This window comes from Nicotiana sylvestris, chromosome 1 (genome assembly GCF_000393655.2).
Source record: "Nicotiana sylvestris chromosome 1, ASM39365v2, whole genome shotgun sequence".
NCBI classification, from domain to species: Eukaryota; Viridiplantae; Streptophyta; class Magnoliopsida; order Solanales; family Solanaceae; genus Nicotiana; species Nicotiana sylvestris.
The window spans coordinates 22379987-22399499 of NC_091057.1; the positions used below are offsets into that span (position 1 = coordinate 22379987).

The following is a 19513-nucleotide window of genomic DNA, read 5'->3' on the forward strand; positions in this document are numbered from 1 at the left end:
TTTATAGTAGGGAAGAGAATGTATTAAAAAAATAGAGATAGTGTGAGGATACTTATACATTAAATTAATTTAAAAATAAATAAATTAAAAAATTAAATTATATTTAAAAATATTACAATAAATTTAAATGATTAAAAAAAATTGAATGCATAAAAATATACCAAATTTCAAGAATAAAAAATTTATATTTATTAAAGACTATTAAAAGAATAATAAGCAAGATATTAATTAAGATAATAAAAAATTATATGATAGTAAAATAATATTAAATAATAAATAATACAATAACTATAAGAAAAAAATAAAAGAAAAAAGAATTTGCATAAAAATAATGTGATGAATAAGACATATTTAACTTTTAGATAAAAACAAAGTGATAGTAAGAAGTTTGTTAAAATAATATGATCTAATATGCTCAAACAGGACAGATCGCAACATGATATGTTTAGTATTTTTTGATACTGACAGCAAAACGAAGTGCAAGTACTAAAATCAAGTAGTTAGGTTGCTACAAATAAAAAACAAAATAAGTTGTGCACTACGAGATTTGAACAATAACTTCATATCCTACTTCATAATTAATATCTAATGTTATATAATTTTTATCTGAGAGGTTTATATTTTAAGGTTATTTGCACATGATTCAAATAACCAACATCACAATTTAACATGATTTATGTCCGTGCATCGCACGGGTACTAATACTAGTTTATGTTAAAAAGTTTATTCAATATGTATAAATATTCTATTTTAAACCCAATAGGCAATAAATAAACAATAAAGAATTATGGTCCAAAATCCATAAACTAAAATTCTTAGTTCCGTCTCTAGCACCCATACTCCCTGTTGCTGGATGTGAGTTAGATAGAACCCAATTCATTTACATTTGATCCTATTAATGCAACTATATGAGTGCAGTATATATATATATAACATAAAGCTAGATATTTAAATTACCTATTTTCTTTAAAATAAAGATATTAATTATTATAAGTTGGTAATTAATATAGTAAAGAATAATCGGTAACTTAACTATCTTTCAAATAGTTAATATTTTGATTTAGACTGATTAATAAAAGCTTCGATTATGACTTTAACTTTTTTACCAACTCATACAATGTGAAATTTATGATTTGTTGTCTTTTTTAAATAATAAAAAGATAGATATTTTTTTTCTTATGAATTATTTATACTAAGGAATAAAAAATAAAGTTAATAAAATACGAAATTATGTTTAACAACTAAAACAAATAAAGAATAATAAAAAATAAAATATGAGAAGTTGCCAAATTATGAAAGCGCACCATAAGCAATACATTGAAAGGTTAAAAAGGAAGGAATAAGAGGAATGGAAGAGAAATAATTTAAAATAATAGTACATAATATACAGTCAAATTTCTTTATAACAACCTCGTTTATTTCGGGTTTTTTGTCTACTATAGTGAAGTGCTATTTTATATTACGTATATTATAACATAAAATTAAAAATGCTTGTAGACAATAAATTTGCGTCAAGAAAATAAAATCAAGACCGAAAAATATTGCAATAATCGTAGCATTTTATTTCGAATATTTGAGTGTTACAATCTCTATGAATCCTCTGATTCTTCTTTCCAATAGTAAATAAATCCAAGGGCCTTTGAGCTTGATCTTGAATATGCAGTTGTTGTCACGAACGATGATCTTGAATTCAACTAGTACGAACTTTGATTTGAAATGAAGACCCCTATTTATAGTTGTGGAAGGGAAAAGTTGTGATGAGAACAAACTCTTTCCGACCAATTAAATTGAATAGTGACAAGACCACATTTGATTGGCCCGAACATGTCACTTGCACATGTGACACAGTTCATTGGCCATTTAATTTGACTTGGCATGCCTTGTCATTTTGACAAGTGGCCTGATCATACTGGCTCTTCTACTGACTTGGCGTGCTACATCGTTTGACTCGTGGCACCAAATTGGGCCTCTAGGAAGATGGCATATTGGACTTAGTGAAGTAAACTCATCATTTGTAGCCCAATTAAGTGGGTTACCCAATAAATTTGAATTTATTTATTTTAATCCATATATATTGGGCTAATAATTCAATATAGACTTATGCCAATATTTTACGAATTTAAGAATCAAGTCCAAATTTTGTATGGACTAAATTCAATAAAATTCATCTGTCCACAATGGTTTCAAAGAAAACTTGGTTGTTATACTGAAATATTGTTATATAGAGGACTGTATAGATGTACTTGAAATAAATAAAATAAAAGTCACATTAGCTTTGTAATTACATAATATAATTACCACTAATTCGCATTTCTTTTTTGAGAATTGAATAATGTAATTACACCCCTTCAATTACTCTCAATTTCATACTAAAAAAATAATTATTTGGCTAGATAAACATACTAAACTATATAATTACACTCAAACGTAATTCCTAAGTAATTTTCCATACATGCTCTTTAATTTGCTAATAATTTTACTAATGAAAAATCACATAACGAACTCCAATTCTAAAGTGAGGGACCAAAATGAAACGACCAAAAGTCATAAAGGGTTCAACAAGAAAATACTCTAAAAACAGGGACACATTCGAGAAGAACACAAAAATAGCCCCTATACTCATGTACTTTACTGGTAAGCTACTCGCTTATTCCAGCTGCCACGTTTCTTAATAGTTACATCATTAACCAAATGCTATTGGTTGTGAAACGTGTCACGTTCAATCAACCGTTCATTTCAACAGATCAGTTAACGACAAAGCGAGTACAGTCTTAAATGTCACTCGCGCGCGTTTACCTCCTGAACAGTGAAACTCAAAGCCGACAGTGGAGGGAATTACAAAACTCAATTAAGCGGTCAAAAGAGAAAAAAGAGATGTGAACTTTTCCGAAAAAAGTTGTGATTTTAGATTTTAGTCCCTCAACTATTAATAAGTTACAAATTTGTTAATTATGACTTATGAGATTAACTTTAACTTTCAAAGAGAATCAAAATGTGCATTTTTATCCTTCACCTTCCCTCCATCTCTTTACCAATTTAATCGATCCTTAAATAGTGAATCACGTAATAGATATGCCACTTAATAAACTATGCGTCAAACCCAAATAATTTAGCTGGGCGATATTAAATTTCCAAGCATATCATTATGCGTTCTACAATTAAATACGTAATTATCTTTACAATTTTTTTTTTAAAACTATAAATTCTCTAAGTATGACATTTATCTCTAAAAAAAAGAGCATACACGTATCTAAGCATAACAAAACTTGTAATTTTAGTGTAATAATAGCAACTAAGGGGCCGTTTTCTTTATAAATAAATTATGTAGAGATCATTAATAGTGCATGAATTGTAACATAGAGATGCAACAGTTATTTCACGTTGGAATATTTAGCCTAGATATATTACATTACTCTTATACAATATGTACTTCATGATATGTATATACTTTTTAAATGAAAAGAGTTTGCTTAATATCGTAATAGTTAGTTTTTATATTTCAGTATTATTAATCTATATATAATTAATTATGGCATACTTATTTTTATACTATCTTGCATAAATAATATACATATTCTAACATTATTTATGCATGAATCTTTTTTGGATGTTTTTAATCAATGTATTACTAATAGCCATATTTTTATTCTATATTTAAATTGCTTAAATTAATGCATAAATTTTTTCATAATTTATACAAATATTATTTATAAAAAATAAAAATAACAACCAAATATTGTTTTAATTAACGCATGACCGTATAGAAGATTAAATTTCCTTACTAATCCAACTAAACATTATTAATCTCTTGATATGAAATTAAATATGTACCCCTTTCTTTTTCAATTCTTCAAATAGTGTGTACTTTTTTAAGCCAGCTTCCTTTTATTTACTTGGCACTCCCTTAAGAAGTTATTTATCAAGAGTTTATTTTATTAGATTATCTCTATGAATGATAATTAATATCCAAACAACAAAACAATAATTGAAAAGTTAATAAATTTCTCTTTATTTATTAAAGAGACTAGTAAAGTAGTTATTTTGATATATTGTACTGTTAAAAGAGAACAAAGGAAGTAAGTTTTTAAACATATTAAAGTTGTACCCATTTTTTGGAAGGTTAAGATGTACTCATAAGAATCTTTCAATACCAAATTCTGAATTTCCTATTATTCAAGGGACCAAAAAGCAATTTCCCCCTATCTCCACATATTTCTCTATTTTAATTGTTTTATTACCTATAAATTAACGAAAACTACTTCAAATAAGATCCCTGTTTTCTCTCTCTCCAGTTTGAACTTGTCTGCTTTCTAGAGAGAGAAAGAAGAAGAAGAAAGGAGAGAGAGAAATTTGAAGCATTGCGTAATGGCGTTCGTATCTTTCCTTGGAAGAGCTCTCTTCGTATCAGTCTTCGTTCTCTCTGCCTATCAAGAGTAAGCTTTTCTCTTCAGATCTGCTCTTCTATTTACCTGCACTGTGTTTGTTTTTCACGCACATCAATGTATTCAACATCTAGTTATCTCAATTTAATGTGATTTTGTTTGGTGTATGGATTTTTGTGTATAGTGAGGAAAGCTAGTGTTTTTTCGTTTTTTACAGAGACACAGATGGATCCAGAATTTTAAGTTGGTGCGAAATATGATAAAACGAGACCTAATATATTTATATTTCAAAAGAGTTAGAATATGGTTCATTGCAAGTTGCAACCTTGTTTGTTTGCTCGTACTAGCCAGCGTGCAGATCCGCCCATTTTGTGTGGGGTGTTAGTGTGTCCTCCATTGGTTGCAGAGGCAGGTTATGGGTTCTGGATTGTAGCCTTTTTGAGTTACTGGGTTCTGAATTTACTATACTAGTTTTTCACATGTATACGTATGCTATGTCTCAAAAATACGTAGTCAGAACACTACGTCCGCTCTGATGCTGGTCTCTATGCGGATAGCTAGATAAACCTGCCTACCCTTATGGTTAACGCTGACCTGCTGAGTGTTGTAGTTGAGATTCAATCTGGAATCTTAGGTTGTTAATGCCTTGAACACTAGGTCATTGGAGACTAGATCTTGACCGTGTTTAAACTTGGTTCAATTGATTTGTTTGCAGAGTTGGATATTTGGATGTATTAGTGTAATGGATTTGGAATTGGGATTTTGAATCAGTTCAGTAATCGGATCAGCCATATCCCAATGTTTTTATGTTACTTCCCTTGACTTGGATGTTGAATTTAGGAAGCTTGGGGTTGGAACTGTGTGTTTTTTTGCTCTGTGTACTGATCCATTCAAGGGCTAGATTTACAACTATGTGACTGACTATATGGCATGACGGAATACATAGCTTGAGCCGAAACCTAGGTTATTTGTGCCTTCTTGTGTAGCACTGATTGAAGCATGCCTATTGTGCTGGTAGTTGATATGTTGCTAAAACTACATTGATCTATTGTTGGAGCTTTATATCGCTAGAGGGAATTACATTACAAAGTTTAAATGCAAGGCCCGATCTGGATTGTTGACGTTGGTATTGGCCTATTCGGAGCTTGATATATTTTGTATTTTTGGTGGGTTATTGTTTTAGGATGTAATTATCAATAATTAAGGCTGTCCCATGGTATGGTATGGATGTTTTATGATGTAACTACCTTAAAATTCTCTTCTGAGTCTGTTATCGAATACTATTTTAGCTTATCAATAGTCTGACCTGATCAATAAACTATTAGTTCTTCTTGACTTATCTAATTTCTGCAGCATTTGTAAAAGAAGTTATATGCCCATTCAATAAACACATTACTTAACTCATTTTCGAATTGATTGAACAAGCATTTCCTTTTTGATGCAATTCTTAAGCTTATACTTGAGTACAATCTTTGTTAGTATGTAAGCCAATTCTTCAGGACATAATGATGACTTGGATAATGTTTCTTTTGCACCATTTTAGCATGGCTGATATCTAACCTTCCTCAAGTCCGAAAGGTCGATAATTTGTGTACATTGCCACATTGTGTTGAAAGCTGTGCATAACGTTTCCTATTTGGTGGGTGGGACTTGGGAGTCAGATACAGAAAATGCATTTTGCTTTTGACTTATTACCTCTGTTTCTGAAACTCCTGTACTACCAAAGAGCTGTTAGATGACGGCAAAAAGAAATCTATTATAGAGGCAATAATTACTGAAATGTTGTGAAACATATACTGTGGTGCAAACATGAAGTTATAGCTGCAACAAAATGTAGTCATTATCTTTTCTGAAGTAGCATCATTCTTCAAGAGGCATTTAGGCTTAGAAAGGAAGATAAACCTTTCAAGGATGATCCTCCTCTGTGATTTAACTGTCTTAAGTATTTTTGGGAAGATATGCATCAAATGTTTTGGATTTGAGTGGAATGTATATGGACAGTTTATATGAATAAGCTCTAGCTGATGCTACTGGATTTTGATGCTTTTCATTGATTGATATGTTTGCATTGGATTCTTTCGGCTGAAAAACTTGGAAAGAGAAACTATTGGCTGTCTTCGATAGTAATACTAACTGCATCATTCATTTACTGCTACTGGTTATAGGTTCAGTGAGTTTGGGGCTGATGGCGGGCCAGCAGCAAAAGCATTGAGACCAAAGTTCAATATTTTCTCAAAGCATGTGGCAACACACACTGGATTTCAAGTACCACATGTAGAGGTAACTATTTGGCTAGGCTTATTTGATTCTCTGTAGTTCTATCTAAGTTAACATTATGTATGTGATTCACAGATGAAACATCTTATTCTGGGGGCCATAGTAATGAAGGGTCTTGGAAGCCTTCTGTTCATCTTTGGCAGCTCTCTTGGAGCTTATATTCTGGTTTGTATCATACTCTCTGTTTTTTGTTGTTTTCTCGTTGGACTTTCTTTGAATTATGCTCCCCTTCTTTTATGGGAATTCATTGAGAAGGAGATTTGTTTGAACCTTCTTGTTTCATGCAACTAATCTAGATTTTGTGTTTGTTTTATGCAGCTGCTGCATCAAGCCATTGCTTCCCCCATCTTGTATGATTTCTACAACTATGATGTTGACAAGAAAGAATTTGTTCAACTCTTTTTCAAGTTCTCTCAGGTTAGCCACTGGATTGCTCTCTAAATTATTGTATCTTACACTTAGTCTACCAAATTTCCATTTGTTTGAGTGTCTTATCTGCAATTTTCTTAATGCGTCCTCTGTTCTTACTCTTTCGAACAGAACTTGGCATTGCTTGGTGCACTCCTCTTCTTCATTGGCATGAAGAACTCTATGCCCAGGAGATCCTCAAAGAAGAAGGCTCCCAAGTCAAAAACAAATTAAGAGATAGGTGCAATTTTGTTGCATGTTGTCACAGTACCATAGTATGAGAAATTTTCTTGTAAGCTTTGAGTTTTTGCAGCTTTACTTGCATTTACCTCTTGTTCTATTTTGGTTGAACTTTTCCAACCTTTTTTTAGCATTTATCTTTTTGTTTTCCTTTTGCTTGCAATTTTAAGCTTGAGAATTATTTAGATATCAACAACGCTACAAGAGGAAGATGTTGATACTAGCCATTGGTTCTCTTGCATTCAAGCCCTCAATTTACAGCAGTTACACTATTTCAATGTGATTGGAGTTCTGCACAAGTTTTTAATATGGTGTGTCTTCTTTTGTGCTTGACCAATTTTTCATATAACTTGAAAGTCACGACCTAGTAGGATGGTGACATGTGTTATTGATTTTAAAAAGGAAAAAAATAGAGATTTTTACATTCGTATACACTGTATGAAACTATATTACCCTCCCTACTTAAGTTTTACTATAATTACATTTTATATACCTAATTACCATTTATGTACATTTTAAGGGAATTAATGATAATAATTAGTGTCCTAAAATCACTCTAATGTATCTTTCACTCTCCCCACGTTTCTATTTCCATATCCCACCCCTCCCCCACGTATCTTGCACAAAAGAGTAGCAATTCTACCATTGACAATTATTAAAAAGCTTTGAATCAATTTAGTGCTATGAACCATCAGTTAATGAACTTCAAATTTTTAAGTTTCATAGCATTAAATTAATTGATGGTTAAGCTTTGAAACTTTGGGTTTTCAAAAAATATTGTTTGTTTGGATTGAGTCTTGTTGCAAAGAATTGAGATTCTCTTTATGTCTCTTTCTATCTCTCAATCCCTAATTTCAGTAATGTAAAACAAAGGAAAGAGAGCAACAATTATACCATTGACAACCATTAAAAAGCTTTGAAGCCTTGAATTCGAATTTGGGTTTTCAAAAATCATTATTTGTTTGGATTGGGTGTTGTTGCAAACAATTGAGAATATGTTTTGGAGTTTATATCTCAATTTTGAGGGTGTTTTGGTGAAGATTAGACTTGATTTTGGCTGAATTTCAGATTGAAACTCGAAGAAGAAGACATGAGATACATTATATTTACGAAATTGTAGTAAAATTGTATTATGTTGTTTATATATATTTTTTTTTATTTAACTATTGTATGAAAGTTGAACAATATTCTATAAAAATTATATTTAAGTTGTATATAACTAAGTAGAAATAATGTATGAAAATTATAGATAAGTTGTATAACATATAATTAGTTGTATGAAATTTGTTTTTACTATGTATAAATCAGATACAAAATATACAAAAGACATATTATATAAATTTTGTATAATATTTGTATTTAAGTTGTATGTTATTGTAGTTGTATTTAATTGGGTAGAAATAATGCATGAAAATTGTAGATAAGTTGTATAATATATAATTAGTTGTATGAAATTTAATTTTTACTATGTATAAATCAGATACAAAATATACAAAAGACATATTGTATAAAACTTGTTTTTAAGTTGTATAATATTGTAGTTGTATTTAACTGTGTAGAAATAATGTATAAAAGTTGTAGATAAGTTGTAGATTAGTTCGTTTGAATCCTAAAAATATGCTCAGCTTGTAAGCAAACAGAATAGTACGTACTCTTTAATTTTAGATTTTGTATATACATATTTTTCCTCTAATCCCAGATTCAATGTCAATCGTTTTACTCAAAATTTGTCCCGTGGAGGAAAGTCTTCCAAATAATGGACCCATGTCAAAATTTTGTTAACAGTGATGGGATTGATTTTTGTTTAAGTTTAGGAAATTCCCAAGTCCTTTTCTTTTCTTTCTTAGAACCTTCCCTTTTCATCGTACATGGGAGAAAACAACTACGTAACAGAAATCATTTGGCATTCAAGTATTATTATTATTATTATTATTATAAATTCACTCGTCATTCCTAACAGTTTAATTAATAGAATAATGGGGTAGCCTTGAGGGGTGGAACAGGCATTCAAGTATTATTATTATTATTATTATTATTATTATTATTATTATTATAAATTCACTCGTCATTCCTAACAGTTTAATTAATAGAATAATGGGGTAGCCTTGAGGGGTGGAACAAAATTACTACTGATGATCTTAAGGACTGGAGCTAGTGTGTGACGACCCGGCCAGTCGTCTCATGAGTTATCCCTCTGTTTTTCCCAATTCTGCTTCTTTATGTTTCGTTATCCGTGTTTTATGGTATCGGATTGGTCGGATCGAATCCAGAATAATTTTGGTAAGGTTTGAGACACTTAGTCTCTTGTAAGGGAGTTTGAGTTGGAAAAGTCAATTGGATGTTGACTTATGTGTTAGAGGGCTCGGATGCGAGTTCCGATGGTTCAGTTAGCTTCGGGAGGTGATTTATGGCTTAGGAGCGTGATCAGAATGGGTTTTGGAGGGTTGGAGTAGTTTTAGGCTTGAATTGGCAAAGTTGATATTTTGGCGATTTTCGATTAGTAGGCGAGATTTTGATATAGGGGTCGGAATGAAATTTCGAGAGTTGCTCTGTCGTGTCATTTGGGATGTGTGTGTAAAATTTCAGGTCATTCGGACGTGGTTTGGTTGGGTTTTTGATCGAAAGCGTATTTAGGAAGATTTTAGAAACTTAGGCATGAATCCGATGTGATTTGGTAGATTTGATGTTGTTTGAGGCGTTTTGATAATTGAAACAAGTTTGAATAAGGTATTGGGTTATGCTTGTGCTTTTGGTTGAGGTCCCGGGGGCCTCGGGATGATTTCGGGTGGTTAACGGAGAAGTTGAGATGTCTTGTAGCTGCTGAACTTTGCTGCTTCTGGTGTTTTCGCACCTGCGGTTTGGGCGCCGCACGCGCGGAAGGGGAGCCGCAGAAGCGGATTTGAGAGGAAGAGGCAGGAACCGCAGATGCGGTAATTGAACCGCACCTGTGGAGTCGCAAGTGCATAGAGTGGATCGCAGATGCGGAATTGGTCCGTTAAGTGATTTCCGCAGAAGCGGAGGATAGACCGCATATGCGGTACCGCATATGCGGTACCGCAGAAGCGGGTTTTTGACCGCAGATGCGGGTATCCCTGGGCAGAATGTATATATATCTTCCTTCGCAATTTTTGAAGGGTTTCACCATCTTTAAACACGAATTCGGGAGTTTTGGGCGATTTTGAAGAGAGAAATCAAGGAGACTTCGTTAAGGTAAGGATTTTGGACCTAAAACACATTTCTATGGTAGTATTTCATGGATTAAGGCTGTAATTAAATGAATTAAAGGGCTAAAAATGGAGGATTATCGCTTGAGTTTAAGAAGCCTTTGAAGGAGGATTTGAGGGGTCATTTGGACTCCGATTTTAGTGTTCTTAATATGCATAGACTCGTGGGGAGACGAGGAATCTATTGATATAAAATTTTTTGAATTTTGAGACGTGGGCCCAGGGATCGGGTTTCGGTAATTTCGGGATTTTTGGTATTTTTCGATTGTTTTTGCTTGGGCTTCGTTCCCTTGGCATATTTTGACTTCCTCGTTTTGATTTTGGATAGATTCGACGCGCGTGGAGGCCGATTCGAGGGGCAAAGGCGTCGCAGAGTAGTATTTCACCGGTTTGAGGTAAGTAACCATTGTAAATCTGGAATTGAGGGTACGAAACCCCGATATTTGACTTGTTTTGATAAACGCGGTGACACACATGCTAGGTGACGAGCGTGTGGGCGTGCACCGGTAGGAATTGTGACTTGGTCCGTCCCGTAGCGACTATTGAGCCGCGTATTTGATTTGGAAACGTTATATTATTCCATATTTTGGATAGCTATATTGTATTATGGGCTGTATGCCATGTTTGGGGCCTTGTGCCGACCTGTAGAAACCTTTAGGGACATTTTGACTATTTTTCCTCACTGTTACTTGCTAAAAACATATCCTCAGTCATGTCTTAACGGTTTAAATGTTTAAAACTAGTTTTATCTTTTCACTTCTAATTGTGAGGACTGTTTGGGCTAAGTTCCCTAATTTCTATTGTTGTGCCCGAGAGGCTGTGAGGTTAATGACTGAGAAAGGTTGAGAACCAAATAGTGAAGATGCGATAATTATATGGATCGGGCTGCACGTCGCAACGATACTTATATGGATCGGGCTGCATGCCGCAGTGATATATATATTGGATCGGGCTACACGCCGCAACGATATGTATATTGGATTGGGCTGCGCGCCGTAGCAATATGACGCTTGGGCTGTAGGAGCCCCTCCGGAGTCTGTACACCCCCAGTGAGCGTAGTTGACTATAAATTACGGATCGGGCTGCACGCCACAACAATTACTATGATTTCTATTATTATGAGATACTAAAGAGCCGAGTGCTGAGGGTGAGTACTGCGTGACGAGAGTCGAGTCACGAATGACTGAGAGGCTGCCCGAGGGGCCATATTCTGAGTGATTCCTTGCCCGAGAGGCCTTGTTATGATGTTTTCACTAATTTCACTCTTCTTTTAAATAAGCCTCTGTTGGATATATTGCTAAGCAACTGACTTCAATGTTTTAAAGTGGAAATGTGATTCTATAACGAAAATTGATTTTTAGACTGTAAAGGTGACCTGATATTCTGTTGATTATCCAGTTATGTATTTTTGAATTGCTCGTCACTGCTTTCAGTCCTTATTTACTCTAGCTACTTACTGAATTGACATACTCACGTTACTCCCTGCACCTTGTGTGCAGATCCAGGTGCCCGAGCGGCCGAGTGAGAGCTTTCAGCTGTTTCAGTATTTGACAGAGATTTCGAGGTAGTTGCATGGCGTCCGCAACCCTGTTCTCTCCCTCTTATCTTATTATCTTTTCCGCATTTCCTAGACTATTGATGTATTAGGTATTCAGACTTGTATTAGAGGTTCTAGACTCGTGACACCAGATTGTTGGGGCTGTGTAGTTTATTGTTATTTTGACTTTCCGCATATCTTTTGTGGCCTTAACGCTTATAATGAATTTGGTATCTAAAACTTGCGTTAGAAAATGGCTTAATGTTATTAGAAAGAGGGTTGTGGTTATTGATTAGTTGGCTTGCCTAGTAATGTGATAGGCACCATCACGACCGGTATTTGGGGTTGTGACATGGTGGTAGCTGCTTAACTATTTTATCAGTGAAATAGTTTAAAATAATGGAAGATTTGGAGAGAAACGGGAGAGAGGAGGAAAAAAAATAGTTCAGTAAGACTAGAAATTTATTTTTCTTGCGATTTTCTTATTAAAACGAGTACATTTTTCTATATCAATTATTCCCATGTGTGATGTTATAGTTAAAAATTCGCGTTGGTCATATTTGATTTTGACCAACTGAAGTAGCGTTTTTCAATTTCAGCAGCAATTCATGTGCAAATTTAAGCAGCAACTCAAATGGGTTAGGTTGTATTATAGGAAGGGAGAGAGGAGAGAAAGAAGGAAAGGGTATAACTAAATCTCTTGATTGAAGCCATAAATAATGGATTGTGAGTCTTTTAAGGTGGATTGTATATATTTTGTAAGTAAAACTTGTTTATGCCAGGTAATTAGCTAAACATGAACATTAAGGGTAATAAAGTTTCAAATAGTATATATGTATGAAAAAATCCCCAAAAAATATTAGAAATTAAAATTAAAATTAAAATCATATCTTCTTCATCTTTCTATTTTCTATCTTAAGTACTATTGTTGCGATCACCATGGTTGTTTGTGAGAAAGTTTCTAACAACACCAAAATTCAACCACACTATCTAAACAATTAGCCGAAAATAATCAAACAACAAATTGAGTTCAATAATCCAATAATCAACAAGACCTAATAGAATTTTCAAGCTTTTTTGATACCCCAATGGTGGATTCTAGATTTTTTCACCAGACCTTCAATACTACTGTTAAAACTTTTAAATCTATCATAAATAAATAGTTTTCACAATATTTGGACAATAAACCAATAAAATCTGCTCAATTTTAGATCTAAAATTGATATGTTCTTTCAAAAATTCTATTTAGGAAAAATAAAATGAGGGGGATGGTGGTGAGGAAGAAGACCATAGGGAAGGGGAGGGGTTTGTAGGGAGGGGAGACAAAAAATGAGATTTTTTTACGGGCTTCACGCGTTTTTTTGTGTGTGTAAATACGCAAGAGCTATCTGGTCAAAAGTAGTATGCCTTAGACACACTTTTAAAAGGTTGAATGTGTAAAAGGTTTCCCGTGAAAGAGAGGTGTGTAACAGGTATTTCGCTGCACGGTTAGAGGTCGTTTAGTAGAGTGTATTAGAGAAAATAATGCATGCATTAGCTTTGTGTATTAGTAATACTTTGTTTGGTACACTTTTTCACCCTATGTATAACTAATACAAGCAGTACTTATACACTCTACTTGGTATTATCTTATGTATAGCTAATGCATAAAAAACTATGGTATTAGTAATACCAAGGGTATTAATGCATGCATTAGCATGATTAAAGATAAAATTGTCCTTAAAGTCCCTTAAAGCTAAAGAATAATAAGGGTATTTTTGTAAACAACTAATTTATTTAAAAATTATATAATGCATTTTAATTTATAATGCACCATACCAAACTGTGTATAAAAATAATCTCTGCATAACTAGTGCTTGCATTACTAATACATCATATTCAATATTATTCTTATACACCCTACCAAACGACCTCTTAATGTGTAAATTTATTTTGCCATCCTCAACTATTTTGGACTTAAATGGTAACCTATGAGATATCTTTGTCTGGTAACCAAACGACAGGTTCCTTACAGCCGTGAATATCTCGAGATATGCTCCAAATGGGCCTTTGTTTTAAAAGAAAAGGACCTAAAGTATGCAGGTGCGCACTAAACACGCGTTTATGGAGAAAACCAGCTTTTGCCTGTAGTAAATGTTGGTGATATATTTTCAACAGTGGTCGATTCAACTCGTAGGGAGGACCACTAATGCTTTAACTCTAAGGTACTAGGCAGTTAAACGGGGTGAACTGCTGTACATCATAATGGTTTTTGTCTTTTAACTCTCAGGGGTTGTTTGATTGGAAAGAACTTGTCTCAGGATTAATTATCCTCAGATTAATTATTCCAGAATTAATTATTTTATTTTTTCATGGGGATAAAAAACACTACAATCTCGGGATCTAATTTCGGGATTAATTATATCGCAATTTTTTCTAACCAAATATGAGATAAATTCTTCTTAAATTTAGTCTCGAATTAGTTATTCCTTATCCCTCATACCAAACGAGCCCTTAGAGATATTAGAAGGCAGTTCCTCTCAAGTCTCAACTACCAACTTCGAATTTTGTTCCCGTTTGGTCATAAATTTTGGCTAATTTTTTGAAAACATTATTTGTTCATGGAATATGATAAGTTTTGGAAAAGAATTTGATTTTTTTCAATAAATCAGTTTTCGTGTGAATTTTTTTTTCACTCATAAAACTTCAATTTTTTTTCTAAATAAAATTACTTTTCAACACAATTTAAAAACTTTTTTTTTAATTTTCAACCAAATTTATGTCTAAATGCTAGCTTCATAAACATTAATAGTGTAAACATCAACTCAATATTATGATGCTGACACCGAAGAAAAATGTAAATTTTCACGACAAAAAATACTGAAAACTTTGACAGACAATCAACAATAGATTGTGGGAGAAGGATCTCACGACATTTAATTATGTGTGTTTGACCAAAAAAGTATGAGACCTTTTTTGTTAAACTAATTAAATAAAAAGATAGAGGGTAAATCCTAGTTAAAAATAATTAATTCTAGATCTGAGATGAATGATATGAATAGAAAAACATAGCTGAGTATAAATGCTGGCAGTGATTATGTCCAGAATTAATAACATGAAGAAAGATACATTAAGTAACATTAAATGACAATAAAATATAAATAAAGGAAAAGAGTTACTCAATCTTGAGTGAGGCAAATCCTCCTTCATTTGATAAAGATGAATGATAGACAAATACAAGAACCTTAGGACCCCTTTTGGGTCTGATGGAGGTATGGGACCACAGATCTTCTAATCCTTAGATAGATGTCTTTTTTCTCTTTTCTAGAGAGAGAGAGAGAGTCCCCTTTTTGGGAAGTCCTCTCTTACTATTTATAAGATGTATCCCTAGAAAACCCTAAAAAAGTACAATTAGAGGGAATATCCAGTAGAATATTCCCTTTGAGGAGTCCAAAGCAAACTAGCTGTTATATCTATCATCACTGCCCAACCTCGGCCTTATTGATCACTGCCCGACCTCGGCCTTATTGATCTCTGCCCAACCTGGGCCTTCTTGATCTCGGCCCGACCTCGGCCAATTGTCTTCGCATGTCGAATTTCTCTGATATGATTTTGACCCATACAGTTAGTTCCTCCACTTATCGAGGTCATCTTTTGGTCGAGCTCGGTGAGCGAACTAGTGTGGGTCGCGGCTGAGGGTGCCGTTCTTCGGGTCAAAAAGTGGTATCCCCGCGGGCTGAACTTGAGCAGGGTGCAATCAGGGCCAATGACTCGAGTGATGAGTTAATCGAGAAGACGGTAGAGTTGGAGAAGGCCGACGAGGTCGGGATGGCGGCTTTGGCAAGTAATGCGGCATCGGAGGAGGTCATTCACGTCCTTAGATCTAGACGGGTGATTCGGCCCTTGTAAGAAGCCTTTTATAATACTTTTGATTTGGAATGCTACTTTTTGCTGATCATTCCTGATTCTATTTTTCTTTTTCCTGAACGTTTTCCTCGATTGATGGTTTCAAAGGAATCACTGGTAGGTGTTAATCCGAGCATGCTCGAGTGTCTTTGATTGGTTCGAGCGAAGTCAGATGTTGCCCAATTCAACTCGAACGAGGTCTAGTTGTGAATCAAGTTCGAGCTAGGTTGAATGAGAGTTAAATTCAAGTGAAGTCGAATGTAAATTTGGGCGAGGCCGAGTGTTAATTCGAGCGAGGTCGAATTCTGCTTTTTGGCGATGGCTTTTGGCCGTAGGGGTGTTATTTCGAGCTAAGTCCGAAATATTAACCCGTTGTAATTCGAGAGAGGTCGAATTCTTCTTTTTGGAGATGGTCCTTGGCTGTAGGGGAATTATTTCGAGCTAAGGCCGAAATGTTAACCTGTTGTAATTAAAGCGAAGTGGAATTCTTCTTTTTGGCGATGGCCCTTGGCCGTATGGGTGTTATTTCGAGCTAAGGCCAAAATAACCCGTTGTAATTCAAGCAAGGTCGAATTCTTCTTTTTGGCGATGGCCTTTGGCCGTAGGGGTGTTAGGTCAGGCTAAGGCCAAAATATTAACCTGTCATAATTCGAGCGAGGTCGAATTCTTCTTTTCGGCGATGGCCCTTGGCCGTAGGGGTGTTATTTTGAGCTAAGGCCGAAATGTTAACCCGTCGTAATTCGAGCGAGGTCGAATTCTTCTTTTCGGCGATGACCCTTGGCCGTATGGGTGTTATTTCGAGCTAAGGCCGAATGGGTGTTATTTCGAGCTAAGGCCGAAATGTTAACCCGTCGTAATTCGAGCGAGGTCGAATTCTTCTTTTTGACGATGGCCTTTGGCCGTAGGGGTGTTATTTCGAGCTAAGGTCGAAATATTAACCCGTCGTAATTCGAGCGAGGTCGAATTCTTCTTTTTGGGGATGGCCTTTAGCCGTATGGGTGTTATTTCGAGCTAAGGCTGAAATGTTAACCTGTTGTAATTCAAATGAGGTCGAATTCTTCTTTTTGGCGATGGCCTTTGGCCGTAGGGGTGTTATTTTGAGCTAAGGCCGAAATGTTAACCCGTCGTAATTCGAGCGAGGTCGAATTCTTCTTTTCGGCGATGACCCTTGGCCGTATGGGTGTTATTTCGAGCTAAGGCCGAATGGGTGTTATTTCGAGCTAAGGCCGAAGTTAACCCGTCGTAATTCGAGCGAGGTCGAATTCTTCTTTTTGGCGGTGGCCTTTGGCCGTAGGGGTGTTATTTCGAGCTAAGGCCAAAATGTTAACCCATCGTAATTCGAGCGAGGTTGAATTCTTCTTTTTGGCGATGACCTTTCGCCATGAGGGTGTTATTTCGAGCTAAGACCGAAATGTTAACCCGTCGTAATTCGAGCGAGGTCGAATTCTTCTTTTTGGCGATGGCCTTTGGCCGTAAGGGTGTTATTTCGAGCTAAGGCCGAAATGTTAACCTGTTGTTTCACTGTCAAATTTTGGAGGATCGCAGGTCGCCGTACTGTTTGTACATACATTGGGGTGAATCCTGGCGCACTCGGTTTTGTTTTTACTGGAAAATATTGGGGGTTCTCTGGGGGAGTCCCAGTTTTGCTTATCTTCTGCGTTTCTTGGGTGAGTCCCAGTTTGCTTAATTTTGCTTGCATTTGAGGGTACAACGCGTTTCCTGGGTGATTACTCCTGCTTCTATTCCACTTAAAAAAATAGTCAGGTAAAACAAAATGAAAGCGTTCGTTACCTCGATTTGATCGGTCGACGAGTGGAGAGGAGTGACCACGTTCCCTTCTCCGGTTATGTTTTTAGTGGCCGCTACCAATTTGTCAAGAAAGGGTTGTTCCGCCGAATAAAGAGGAATATATGCGGAAAATACCCTAAATCTTAGATGTAGAAGGCAAGCCCTCGTCAAGTACAGTCCCGACATTCATCTTCACGAAGACGTTTGAATCGACAAACTTTCCGGCACCATCATCTCCGCCGATTTCCTCATCGGGAACGTAGAGGCTCAATTTAATAGATAATAACAAGAAAACTTTGGTCCTTCGCTTTTGATTTACCTTGATGCTTCTTCTCCAATTTTTCAGCTTCTTTTATCAATGTAGTGACCTGGAATATCTCGCCAGCACCCTCGCAATCACTGGTGGTGATGATTGGTGTGTGGATATAAAGAAAGCCATTCTTCTGAAAGAATGTATGGGTGGCTTAAGACAATGCATTATGGATTCTTATAACTGTAGATATCAGCCCTACTAATTTGTATTCGTCTTTTAAGACAGGAGCTCCTAGGCAAACTCGAAAAAGAAGGAGTGAGCACGTTAGCGATTAATCAATCTGTTGCTTGTTCCTTTCGTGACTCAAACAACAGTGTAATCCCACTATACAGATGCAATATCAAAATAAATTTGTAAGCTCAAACTATGACATCCTCATAAAATGACAAAAGACAAAGAAGTTCCATATGCATGTAATCCCTTATTATGAGAATATGTTTTATTTGTAAAATTAACCAATATCATAAAATGATACAAATATATTTTGTGATCTCACATATTTCAGCACTGATGATTGTAGTCACTAACAAAGGAGCAAAACAGGCAACCACCTATCTTCTTTCAAGAAGCATAAGGACTAATTGCATCAATCAATCCTACCTCACTTCCAAATAATTTGTCGTTATTCCATTTATATAGAAACATAAGCAAAAAAACAAGCTGGGTATGAAACTCAAAAATATTTGGAAATCAAAGAGCAAATAAGGAAGTTCCACAAGCACTGAGGTTGTGGGCCTACATGATGTCCATAGGCAGACAACTAATATTGGTAAAGTATAGGTAGACAGTGCGCGTCGGTTGGAAACCAGAAGCCTTGAGCTTGTCTATGAATTTCTCAAGTTTGCATATATAACGAAAGGATGACGCTACAACAAGTAGAAAGTGGAACTAGAATTGAATTTAGATCTAGAGGAAACTAAAATTTTAACTAGAAAGTCCCCACAGACGGCGCCAAATTGTTTGACCAAAAACGTATGAGACCTTTTGTCACGACCCAGATTTCCCACCCTCGAGAACCGTGATGGCGCCTACTAGTGAAAGTTAGGTAAGTCAACCAACTGAACTATCTACCTTGTTTTCATTTTTAATCTGATAACAGTTAAGAGTCAATAATTAGATAACAACAGAATTGAATAAGCAAAAGGCTACATTTTAAAGTTTAATAATACTGCTAATACCAATCCATAACAAATCTACCCAAGACTGGTGTCACAATTTCACAGACTATCTAGGAGTACTACAAATAAAGGTCTGAAAGAAATAAATACAACACTGTCTCTGGAAATACATGAAGGAAACAAGAATAGTAGATAGAAGGAGACGCCAAGGCCTGCGGACGCCTGCAGGACTACCTCGGGTCACCTGATGAACAAGAAACAACAATCTCACTGCGGTCCAAAGTCTACAACAATGAGATCTGCACAAAAGAGTGCAGAGTATAATATCAGCACAACCGACC

The 19513-nt window shown here is 35.1% G+C and overlaps 1 protein-coding gene across 1 annotated transcript; it reads left to right on the forward strand.

Moving 5' to 3' along the window:
* The first annotated feature begins 4247 nt into the window (after window positions 1–4247).
* Window positions 4248–7614, forward strand: LOC104248565 (uncharacterized). Its single transcript, XM_009804848.2, has 5 exons — window positions 4248–4433; window positions 6548–6662; window positions 6735–6824; window positions 6978–7076; window positions 7200–7614. The coding sequence occupies exons 1-5, from the start codon at window positions 4366–4368 to the stop codon at window positions 7299–7301; spliced, it is 474 nt and encodes a 157-aa protein (XP_009803150.1). The 5' UTR covers window positions 4248–4365; the 3' UTR covers window positions 7302–7614.
* Window positions 7615–19513: the final 11899 nt, after the last annotated feature.

What these genes read in the sequence shown, in the direction of transcription:
- LOC104248565 (XM_009804848.2), top strand. Translation starts at nt 4,366, where the DNA reads ATGGCGTTCGTATCTTTCCTTGGAAGAGCTCTCTTCGTATCAGTCTTC. An exon ending in GTTCTCTCTGCCTATCAAGA is followed by an intron (nt 4,434 to 6,547) that starts GTAAGCTTTTCT and finishes TACTGGTTATAG; the next exon opens with GTTCAGTGAGTTTGGGGCTG. An exon ending in TCTTTTTCAAGTTCTCTCAG is followed by an intron (nt 7,077 to 7,199) that starts GTTAGCCACTGG and finishes TCTTTCGAACAG; the next exon opens with AACTTGGCATTGCTTGGTGC.